This window comes from Ambystoma mexicanum, chromosome 6p, assembly GCF_040938575.1.
Source record: "Ambystoma mexicanum isolate Mex_15411 chromosome 6p, UKY_AmexF1_1, whole genome shotgun sequence".
NCBI lineage: Eukaryota > Metazoa > Chordata > Amphibia > Caudata > Ambystomatidae > Ambystoma > Ambystoma mexicanum.
This window is the reverse complement of record NC_090935.1, coordinates 1,050,754,636-1,050,767,112: the sequence shown is the minus strand read 5'-3', so window position 1 is coordinate 1,050,767,112 and position 12,477 is coordinate 1,050,754,636. Positions and strand designations below refer to the sequence as shown.

Genomic DNA, 12,477 nt, shown 5'->3' with positions numbered 1-12,477 from the left:
CATTAACAGGTAGATGGGTTAGTATTTCATAGGGCCAAAGCGGACACTTTCTAGGCCGACAAGTAATGGCTAAATGCGTCCATAGGGCAGGAATGATAGTAGTTAGAGGAAAGAGCTGCAAAGTGGCGAGTAAGGGTGAGGGAGTGAGAGACTAGTCTATGCATGAGACTAAGAATTTCAACATTAGATATTGTGCTATAAGAGGTAGCATCACACATCGTTTCAAAACGCTTGAGATTGTTTTCTGTCTCTTAGAGGGGTGAATGGAAGTTGTTCTAGGGTATATGGCCTAGCACGGTTAGAAATCTCCCTCCCCGTTTGTCTTTTGGACCTGGGTACTGATGGGCTGTTATGCCATGAAGATCATAAATATCTTCTTGATACATATTAATCTATGTATGAATGTAGGTATTTTGAATTATTGTTTTGGTGGATTTCGAAAGTAATACATTTGACATTCGAATGGAGTGTGTCCTCCCACATATTTCTCATCTTTAATCTTTGATATACTCTGATAGCCTGCTTGTAACCTTCAGTAACTTTGCACAGCAGAGGGTGCCATGCGTCATTGATCTTGTGTCCCTCAGTGATCGCCGTCCGCTCACGCACTGTGCTCGTTGCCATAGTTCTATTTTTCTGCACAGCTACGCTCTGAAACAGTTCACTCCCCTAGGCGATTTCTCTATTGCGTATCGAGTTTTCTCGACAATGTCTAGCACAAAAACTGGGATGAGATGTTCGAATTACGGGTCTAAGATGTCCATCACGGACCTCCACTGGATATGTCTCTGGTGTTTCAGTAAAACCCATAAGGTCTTCCACTGTGGCTCCTGTTAGTTGATGATGGTTAAGGCCTTAATGGAGAGGAAGGAGAAACTTGCCCTGGCCTTTTTAAAAGTCTCCTCCAAACCCTCCCCCCACACTCACCCCCCCTGTGGACAAGAGTTCCAGAGAAGTTTCTCCTCTCAGTGTCAAGAAGCGCGGCAAACATATGAAGCACTCAACACTCGTCTTCGAGGAAATCCAGGAAGCAACAGCATCTATCCCGGTCATCCTCCTCGGACGAAAAAATAGAAAACTGATATGTTTTCCAAGTAAGACGGCTTCACAAGCCGAGTAGGAAGAATTCCAGCTAAAGATGTTGGAGGTATTCTCGAAGGCGGCACCATCTACCCCTTCGATTGAATCAAAAAAGGCTTCCTTACGCCATCACGCCTCGTGACAGGGCATCAGTGAAATGCCCAGACAGAAAGGGCTTGAGGGTTCTTGCTACTCATACTCTGGCCACATTTTCTCATACTCTATGGGAAGTTGTGGCGATAGCTGCAGAGCACATCCCGAGGAGGGAGGAGAGAGAATGATTTCTCGAAACACTTGACTCAGAATCAAATTGATGTATTAAATTTGGGCTTATCTTTTGCACCTACCCAAAGCTCTACCCTTCTCGAAGAGAGAACTAATCTTTTCAAATTAATTAGAAAAATTTGATTTAAAGTTTTTTTTTATCCAATCGCATGAGAAGAGCCATCTGTGACATTTGATTATTTGGAAATGAAGCCAAAAAGCACATTTGATCCCCATATCAATAACAGAGCCATCAATATCTTTGAAAACTAGATGCTTACCGATCTTAAGAAGATCAAATTCAGAAAGACTGTACATCACAATATTCGAAAACATCAAAATAGGCTGATCAGAGACCTTGCGGACGATAAAACACACTAAAACCAGCGGACAAAGGAGGTGCCATTGTTATAATGGACACCACCTACTATCATGCACAATATATGTTACTGCTGAACGACAAAGACACTTGCATAACAATTGATCAGGACCCCACAGGTATGATAGCATTCGTGATCAAAGATATTTTAGAGAGAGCACATGAGAATGGTTGGATAACAATGAAAACCCAGAAATTTCTGACTAATGATTTTCCGATCACACCACTCTTCTACGGCTTGCCGAAAAAATCCATAGGAATATTAACAATCCCCCGCTAAGACCCATTGTAGCAGGTACAGATAGCATATTCAACCCCCTTGCCATTTACCTAGATCAACCTATAGTATAGGAAATAGTAACCTATCTACGAGAAACATCGGATTTTCTGAGTATACTGAGAGTGGAGTTAAGGCATAGTGTTTTATCAATGATCAAATCTCGGATTTTCTGGAGGAGTTCAGTGATATGAGGGTGGTAATACCTGTGAGTCATCAGCGCATAGTTGGAACGATTTTAAGAAAGGATCGGCGATATCTGCCAGAGGCTTAATATACACATTAAATAGCGCTGGAGATTAGATAGAGCCTTGGGAGATAGTGCACTTATACACAAACTACTGATTCACCGGGTGACCTGTTTTGGTTAGCGGCCTACCCTGTGACTTTGCTTGCCGAAGGTAGCATTGCCTATATCTGCCATTTTTGAATTGGGACACGCTCTTGCATATCTCCGGAAAGGCAACCAGCGCATCTGTTCTGCATTTCTGCATGCCCACTCGCCTTCCTGACTTCATTCTGACTTACCCAGGACCCCACAAATTGATACGAGTGGAATCCATGACTTATGCTGTGAACTGCGACAACAGGCTACTGATTCTGATAATCTGGTCTCTCCACTGGTGCCATGCAACTTGTGGATGCTTGCAGGGACACATCAGTGAGAGGCTTGCTTATTAGTCAATTTCTCTGGAATCTCAACATTACTTCTGTGGTGCATCTCAGCAACAATAGTGATCACAAGTTGTCAGGACATGGCCTACACGTGTGGTTAGGGATAGGATAACCTCCAAGAACTCCCATACACAATCTCCATGGCCCACATAACAAAGTGAGTGGTGGTCCCTATGCAGCAGGGTTACTCCAGCATGTGACTTTGCTTGAGAAATAAGAGAGAGATGACAATGTCATGCAGAGAGTCTGCATTTTAGTAGGAAGAAATAAGCAAGGAGCTTCATACTAGAGGTTGGAGACGGTGAAAAGGCAAAGCAAGCACTTGACACCAGAGGTGCCAGAAATCAGAGTGGTGCATAGAAGTTAAACAAATCACAGGGGCCCAAAGAAGGTAAACTTGCAAAGCCACAACTTGCCTGAGAAATTGAGTGGTGCATCTGACCCCTGGGACTGAACAGCCGATGTGATCTCTTGCCATAAGGGGGGGGTAGAAAGGTTCAGCAGAGCATTTGCCAAATAACACGATGAATAGGAGACAATGAAGTGGCAATACAAGCACTAGACACAAAAGGTAAGAACCAGAGAAAATATCTTGATACACATAGGTGATCAATGTACTGACCACAATGGGCTGCAGAGGGGAACAAGCAGAACACTTGTTTTATGAGCTATTAAAAAGCTGAGCGGAGCGCCTGCCACATGAGCAGGTGAAGAAAGAATGCACTTGCTACTGAATGCACTGGGAAGCCTGGACCATCCTTTACCACGTGAAGGGTTGGAATGACATGAGTGCTCAGAAGTCGAGAGGAGCTTCGGTAAGTCTGTGTTTGTCTTTTGGACCTGCATACTGACAGGTTGTTACCTAATAAAGATCTTAAAGATCAACTTTGGTACATATTTTTCTATGTTTGAATTCAGGTATTCAGCAATGTTGTTTTTGTAGATTCAGGAAGTGATGCATTTGACATTCTGTGTGATTTCTGTTAGTTTTTTTCATAACGGGTAGCCAGTTTAGGGCTTTCAGACCTGGTAAGACATGATACCAGGGTTTGAGTCCCAGAATCAGTTTAGCTGCTTTTTTAAAAGCTTTTTTATGTCTAGGTCTAGGCTATTGATATAATCTAGGTGTGCAAGGACAATTATTTTTGCAGCATTTTTAATTAGAGGACACATATTCTAAGGCTCTGAAGCTGGAAGTGTGATCATATGCGTCATAGGCAGTATATTTCTTAAATACAGTATTGGTTTTGAAATGTTTCATAGAGATGGCACTTACAGTACTTCATAAAAAACATTGAAAATATCTTACAAATGTCAGATTACTAGGACATCATTAACATACTGAAACCATACATCCTTCTAATATTCTAATGATCAATACTATTTTGGGATGAGACAGATAGTGTTATGTTCAAAGGATTCTGTACTGCACCAATCCACCACTTTAGTAGTCAAAGAGCGCTTTAGCTGGTCTGTAAGTTGGTGGATTGTGTATGCCCTTGCCAGGGTTATCCTGAGATGCAGGGAAAAATGGAGCAGGGGAAATGTAAGGGGGTAACAGATTGGGAATAGATGCCACAGACAAAGAAGTGGGAATGATGCAGCAGGGAAAGTGTGTTTTGTGATAGCATAGGTGCATGTATATCCTGTTAGGTGCACAATAGATTTATGAATCAGAAAATAAGGGTATATCCTAAGGTGTGTATGGGGGTGTGTGATCAAATGCGATTTAGCAAGGGTGTGAAAGCTCTTGCTTTTCAAATGTATTATTAAATAATGAAATGATGCAGGTAAATCCATCTCTGAAAGAGTAATATGCTGATCAGATTCCACTTTCATAAACTCCATGCCAAAAGCGTAGTGTGCAACTGTGTCCTACTGCATGTTATGAAACCAATACTTACCTGGCCTCACACTCCTCTCCTACCGGGAAGGATGTGCTAGCCACACTGGTCTCGCTGTTACTTGGCGGCCGTAGCCCGCGTCCCGATGTCCTTAGAATGCCTTGAGAAGAAAGAGGTCCTTGCAGCAATGCTAGCTTTCTACGCACGGATGATCCCCAACAAAGATGGCCACCAGCTTCTCTAAAGAAATAATTTGTTTGCTCCATTCCATGATGGCGGGCTCAGTAAAATACTAGAGCCCCTTCCAAGATGGCCACCATGTGTTAGACGCCATGGCACAAACTGACCTATCAGAGTCCACGACTCCGGAACTCAGTGTACAAAACAATGGAGTGCCATTCATCAGCATCTTGCAAACTTGATGTTGCTGTGACAGAGACATACTGTTTTTCTAGTTATTTAGAGCTTGTTTTTCTTATCAAGTGTTTTCCATGCTTTTCATGCTTATTCCTGGCTGGGATCCTTAACATACTGAATGATCGTAAAACACCAGATCCTTCTCCAGTTCTTGTGGTTCATGTTTGGGCAATGCACTTTCAGGTAAGGTTATAGGAATAAGGGGATTATTTATCTAAGCCTTTGCCAACCATTAACCCTTTCCTCTTAATCTCCTCATTGCAGCTCCTGACCCAGGTTGCCAGAAGGCAGAGGCGCATCAGATCAACCGTCCATGCACCGCAGGGTGGTATCTCTGATTTGTGTCCTTATTCCTACCACCAGGGTTCCACCTTTTTAGGGAGGGCTTAGGGCACATTCTCCATTGGCTCCCAGAAGACCGCCACCGTTCCCGGGAAGGTCTTACTGAATTGCAAAAGATTGCAAGAGATTATTTTCTTCTCTGAGCCATGAAGTATGTGGTCAGAGACTTGGCCATATCGGTTCTGAAATTCCAAACGGAGGTTGCAGCCTTCCGACAGGAGAATGCCATGTTATACCAAACAATGACAGTATTACAGAATAAGGTTGATTCCTGAGGTCCCAGGGGGTGGGGCAACCATTGGGTGCCGTGGCAGGTCCTGCCAACCCTACCTTGACCTGTACATACAATAGACCCCTGCTACCCTGCAAGTCACGGGGCTTGCATCAAATTTACCTTCACCACCCATGCCCAGTAAATACATGGGGAATCCCAGAGAATTCCGAGCCTTCCTGACCCAGGGTCGTATCCATTACCTCAACCGTCCTGCTTTGTACACCACGGATCAAGCTGAAGTGGCCTTTATTTTGCTTAGCCTTGGCAAAACTGCCTTAGCCTGGGCTACCCCATGTATAGGCTGTAATGATCCCATCCTTCAAAATTATGGAGCATTTTGTTTTGGATTCCAGGATTTGTTTGACAGGCAGTATGCCACTCAATCACTTTGTAACGATTTCATCGAAATACATGGCAATAAAGATGTCATATCCTATATAGGGTGTTTTCGAAATTTAGCAGCCCAGACTCTGTGCTCCGATGAAGTGGAACTTACCCTGTTTCAGAGGGCTCTCAAAGAGGACCTTATGGACGCACTTAGCCAAGTTGTCTCACCCTCAAAACGAGTGTCTGAATTCATATCGTTGATGGTACGCCTGGAATAACAGATGGGGGAAAGAAAAGGAGAAAGACGAGCAACGGAATATCGACACTATCCTGCCAAAATGGAATCTGAACCTCACCTTTCTCCCTCTGGAAATGTGGAACCAGTGCAAGTGGGAAGCATCTGAGGGACCCTTTCTCCTGAAGAGAAAACTCACCAACAAAGACTGAATCTCTGCTCCTATTGTGGCAACCTTGACATACTGTATACCAATGTAAGAGTTCAGGTAAATTGGGAAATGACTCTGCTTCTTAATCCTTTGGAATTAAGAGCAAGGCCTCCTCTAACTCCCAAAAATCATGCGTTATTATGCCATCTCAAGCCCCCCATTTCTTCATTACCGTGGATTTATCCACAACTTAACTACAGTGGATTGGAGTAACAGATCTCCTGGATTTTGGAGCTACGGGTAATTTTGTGAATCTTACATTTGCCCATAAACATGGGATTTAATGAATTACCCAGGAGGTTGCATAACTCATTGTGTCTATGGATCGGTCCCGAGTTACCTCCGGTCCAATTACTCATCACACCAAGGAATTAACCATGGCATGCTGCGACTCGCACTCAGAGAAGATCCGTTTTGATGCAATCTCTGCTCCATATTTCTAATTAACTTTGAGTATACCCTGGTTAAAGCATCACAACCCCATCATGGATTGGGAGAAAAGAACCATGATTCTGCAATCTTTATTGTGTCAGGAACAATGTAACAAGGCTCTCAACCCTCCGTTCCTTCACGGATTTCTATGTGTTCAGTGTGAAGGCATCGTGAAGCAAGACACAGACAACAGATTCAGAATTCAAAACAACCACTTTTATTAACTTAAATGTCAGGATGGAAAAAGGCTTAACTTGCCCTATGCTAAAGTGGAATTTACCTACCTAAATAAAACGAAGGAAAGTCTGAGTCAAGAGTTCAACTAAAGAATCTGTCTGCATCCAAATCCTACACTTGCCCTCACAACTAATCTATACAATGTGTAATGATGTCAGCAACCAAATGAAACAGTGTTCAACATAAATTCTGAGCCTCTAGCTTGCAGCTTCCTTTCAGCTCCCTTCCCCAAGTATAAAGCAGTTCCAACAAAAAGTCTTAAAATTACCTCTCTTGAGTTCAGGATGATACAGTTGGAACCAGTACTCAGGGTTTCCTTCCACAAGTTCCAAGTAACACAGTTCCAAGCTCAAAAGAGTCTTGAGACTCCAGTCTCGGGTCAATAAATTGTTCAAGTCTCTGGATTCCCTTCCCCAAGACTTAATTTCAGCAGCAAGTCTCTTGGTACTCTTCCCCAAGACTACATTTCAGCAGCACAAAAATATCCTTTGTCTCTTTAAAGCTCTTTGTCACTCTTGTGCCTTCTTTGCATGGTTAGTTTTTCATGTAGAAATTGTAGCTGTATTGGAATGAACTTCAAAGTCTTAATTCAGCTTTAAATGTAATATGCAGGTTTCACGTCATTCATTTTTTAATCCAGCATACAGTGGTTTTCAATTGGATTTAAAGTTGCATTTAGAATGTAACATCTGATAGTTTTTACTCGAATTTAAAGTTCTGTTTTACTTTTGAACTTATTATGTAACGGTTTTGCTCTTCTGGGCCGAGTTCAGCTATGGAAGGGATATGTTATTCTTCAGAAAAGGCTCTCTCTGCCCACTGGCAGGACTGTAGCCTTGCATGCTGGCCTCTTTGTTGCTGCAGGTAACACCCTTTCCCCAGGGACAACCACTCCACAGGAGGTTGACCTGGGAACAGAAATCAAAGGGCACACTCATTCACAAAAGGCTAGGCCTCACACCAGTTTCAAAGGGCCTTTTATTCTATTGACAAGGGAAACAGTGAGTGGGGTTAGTGTAGCCAAAGAGAGATCTGTACAGTTTTGGGAGGCTTCTGCCATCTTGATTCTCTCTGCCCCTTTCTCTCTCCTGCCCCCTCCACTTTGGTTGTGATGTTAGATGTCCATTCTTTTCAAGAGCAGGGATTGGACCCCAAAAGCTTTGGTCATATCACCTGTGGGCTTATGCCTTTAAAAGAAGGAGCTTCACACCCCTTCTTTGAATCATCCTTTGGACTCCAATCCCGAAAGATTTCGTTGGACCATGCTAGGAGAGCTGTTGTTTCCAGAGTCCTCCAGTTGTGAGGTGAAGGCAGGTGTTCCAAGGCACAGGAGAGCTCTGTTCCGTAACCATCTCCAGGGACCATTGAGGTGACCTCTGCAGCTTGACCAAGACCCCAGCCCTGCCAGCCATTTTGTTGCCTGGGACCATACAGTGTTGGAGGACCCCTGAAGGTGTGAGCCAGCCTCTCCTGGGTTTGGGAGCATATTCGGCACTCAGTGAACTATTGGGATCCTTCAATGCTGCCTTTGGCATTCATTGTTCTTCAAACTGCTGTTGCTTCTTTGACTCAGTTCGCCACCCCACTGAGCTCGATGAAGCACGTTGTTACCTCGACTCGAAACAACAAGCACCGCTGCCTTGTAGGAATCCTGATGCACACCATTTTCTTTTCTTTGAAGCTTAGGGAAAACCACAGGGATAGGTGAGCTATTATTTCCCTCTTCGTGTCCGTCTCCTATGTCTGACTTGCCACAGTAGTGATTATCTTCATATGTAACAGGATGTGTAAGTCATCACAAGATAGAAGTGTAACAACATAACAAATACGTTATCTCTTATTCACCTTATTTATTGCTTCCCATGCGCCCAACAAATTGCAGACATTCATAAATAATTGAAAAAGAATGTTTTTTATTTTTTTTATTTTTGAAGAAATATATTAACATTATCACCCCCGAAAATGGCACAGTTACAAATGTCAACTTCTGGTTATAAAAAAAGAAGCATATTTAAGGCACATTAGTTGTTTTTGTAAAAAGAGTCAAGAAAAATCATAAAAAGATTAAGGTCTCTATCAGGACTTAGGCGGTAAATCCGCGGGGATACTGGCCGATGTAATTAGTGTTACTGCAACTTGGTCTGGTGCTATTAGTGCCGGATCACAAGTTGTGGTGGTGGCAATGGTCAGCCACCTTTTTTTTGTTTTTTTGTCCATGGGACTCAATCAGGCATTTTTGGCGCAATACTGTGGCTGGTCATTGTGCTGCAGTAATTGCACTGAAAATAGGTGGAAAGTTGACGCATCCACCTTCAGCTCAGAGCTGGAGGTGAATGATCGGAGTTCCCCCAAACTCTGGATTGGGCGAAGCAGTAATGCGGCGCTAATAGCGTTACTGCCGTTTTTTAACACTCCACCCAACTCGTGATGAGGCCCTAAATGTAGGGAATAGAACCTAACTTTTTCTAATGAATAGAACCTAACTTTTTCTAATGAAGGGCCCAAAGTGAAAAGGTATATATGGCTGTAAAAGAGAGAGGAGGCGCTTTGGTAAGCAGCTCGTCATTTGGAACCATGATTCAGCAAGATACTCTGTGGAAGACTATACATTCTCAAATAAATCAACACCTCTCACCGTTGTGTGTTGATTGCTTGCCTCAAGATCATGATTCTAAAAGGATGGCGCAGGTGTCTGCAATGGAGGACGGGGCGCTGATGTGGCGCTAAGTGCGTGCATCCAATATCCTTCTAAAGACATTTGCATGCAAGTGACTGTTACTAATGTGTATATCTGTGTTTCACCAGCATTGATGTAGGACTGCTATCTGCCCTCCGCTTGCATCACAATCCCTTAAGGGGTCTATCACTGGCCATGCTTTTTTTCCCATTCCGAGCTCGTTGGCACCATGGAAGGAAAAACTATAATAATAAATGCTAATGTGTTACTAATTCTGGAATGGGAATCATCTCAGTCACAAACCATTTTAGCCCCAAGACCTACAGTTGCGTGGTGCTGATTCTCAAAAATGCATTTGCAGTATGTAAATGCATTTATTTACCTGTTGCAGATGCATTTTTTAGAATCGGTGCCAGGCAGTTTGGGTTATTTGAATGTATCTGCATGTGCACAGCAGATTCATGAAAAATACTTCAGAATCAGGCCTCCATAATTTTGTCATGAAAAGCAAGTGTTTGTGGTATTTGTTTGTATTTTTTGGGGAAATATTAATTAACGTTGGGCAAGAACAAGTGCTAGTTGCTCTTAATTATTTTTTATTGCTGCAAATATTCTGCTACATATCAATCTATTTTGTATTCATATTTTTTTCTTTTCAGTTAAAATCTGGAAGAGAATGCTTGAGAAGGAGTACGACCCCTATTCGATGTATTTGGGAGATAATGCCGCTTCTGAAATGCTGAATCTGCATTTATGACATAAAATCTTAATTAAGGTGGAGCGGAGTACGTGAAAGACTATTTTTCTCTTTCCTTAATGTCTTTGTAATATAAAATTGATTTTGACTATTGTACATAACTTCATTTTGTCAGATTTGTATTCATTATGAAAATTGTCTATTAAATAGATTTGTCCTTATTGTGTGTGTTTGTATTGGGGTGCGTTTGTGTGGATGTACAATTAATGCAGGGTCACATTAGATATTCAGAACGTAGATTCGATGCACTCTCTATCGCTTAACCTTATGTTAGATTATAATATTACAAAGCACAGTTCCTCAAAATATCATCAAAATGTTTTACAAAATCTGTTATTTTTAGTGGGGATAATTGGATATCCTTTTTTGTTTTCTTCTTTGGCAATTTCTGTACAGAGTTTTAAAGTTCAATAAGGGCAAGTCCCTCTGCGCAATGCATTGATAGTAAGCCTAACACCCTGTTCATCATTCTGCATACTCCTTTCCCTATCTACCATGTCATGCAAGCACCTAATAAATACACAAACACCTCAAACCCAAATAATCCCACTCATGTGCCACAACCCAGACATTCACACAACCCCATGCTCATTGTCAAAGAGGGCTCAAAGAACACTCAACTCCCAGAAACAGTTCAAGGGTTTTTATTGAAGTTTCCATCAGGACACTATGGCCGTCCTCCTCTATCTCTCATCTAAAAGCACCACTCCCTCTCTAACCCAGGTGTCCTACGCTGCAGGTTATAATATAATGCTGGTTACTCCTTACTGTCTAGGTTCTGACTACGCAAGAAGAGACAACCTAAAGGCCAGTACCTTATCTTAAGGCACCGAGCCCTGGGACCTTAATTCCTTTTTTTCTGCGCACTTGGCTTGCTTTAAGAACACTGCTTCTTTTGAAGTTTTCTCGCTTCTCTTTTCTTTAATGATGTGCCTAATCCGACAAAGTCTTCAAGGTTCAAAGCCTGTGTCGACTGCAGGTGTCAAATATCCATGTTGGATCCCCAACGTATTTGTCCAAACTGCGTAGGTGAGGGACACAACACATAGGACTATTCATCTTCATCCACATGGAGAAAGTTAAACTGACCTGTTCAGGGTCAACCGGCGCAGATCGCCACACTGCATAATGGTCCTCTGTCCACAAGTACAAGAAAATGGAGCACCGGAAGAGGTCTCCTTTTCTAGGTGCTTCTTTGAGGCACAATTTTTCTTCTTCAAAGGAGAGGAGTCACCATTCCAGGGAATCGCTGGCGGTGGAGACTCAACCTTTCTCCACCCAATCCTCTACCCCTGAGGAATGGGAAGCCTTAAGACTGAAGATGCTGAAAATATTTGCCAAGGTCCTGGCGCAGATGGCTCTAGCCCAGGTGGTGATGGTTGCGTCCTCAGCATAATCTGAGTCCACCATATTTGGATGAGCCGGCCAAAACAGAATTATATTGTGCAAACATGCTCCCTCAAACCCGACAGACGGATAAGATGCTGTTTGGTGGTCACACCGTTCCCCTTTGTCCTTGACTATCTGGTGCCAGAACTCCTTGTGACTATGCTCCGCTCCCACTGGGTGCATACATGTCTCGTCTTGGGGGCATTTATGAGGAAGGGTATCCCATTCTCCAGCATGGGGTCTTACATGGATTCACATGCTAATGAATATTCCCAGTCGTCCGGCTGGGAATCCTCAGTAATATTAAAGCAGTTTCGCTTTAATGCTAAAACTGCGTGTTGCTTCTATAGCCTATTTCTGTCACTTTGGGTCATACTGCCACAGCCAATGACTTTCGTCCTCCTAAACTCCACCCCTGGTGGCCATCTACAGATGTCTTCCGCACGTTGTCATGTTTCGCTCCTCGAAATTCGATAGAAATAGTCTCCAGTTTTTCTTCATCTTCAAATCACGTTGGGAATACTGGCTGCAGGGATCCAATCGTCGGATCTCTGGACTGTAGGTGGCACAGGCCCAGGCTTGGGCCTTCTTCACACCGTGATGGATGCCATGAGGAAACTCCTCTTCCAGGCCTGTGAAAATTGCGGCCTGAAAAACATC

The 12,477-nt window shown here is 43.0% G+C and overlaps 1 protein-coding gene across 1 annotated transcript in view; it reads left to right on the top strand.

The window, feature by feature from the left end:
- Positions 1-10,589, top strand: part of SECISBP2 (SECIS binding protein 2) — a 1,396,020-nt gene extending 1,385,431 nt beyond the window's left edge. Inside the window, exon 13 of the mRNA XM_069625655.1 lies at positions 10,331-10,589. Within this exon, the coding sequence (XP_069481756.1) occupies positions 10,331-10,428 (98 nt within the window). The 3' untranslated portion in view covers positions 10,429-10,589. The remainder of the gene's footprint in view (positions 1-10,330) is intronic.
- Positions 10,590-12,477: the final 1,888 nt, after the last annotated feature.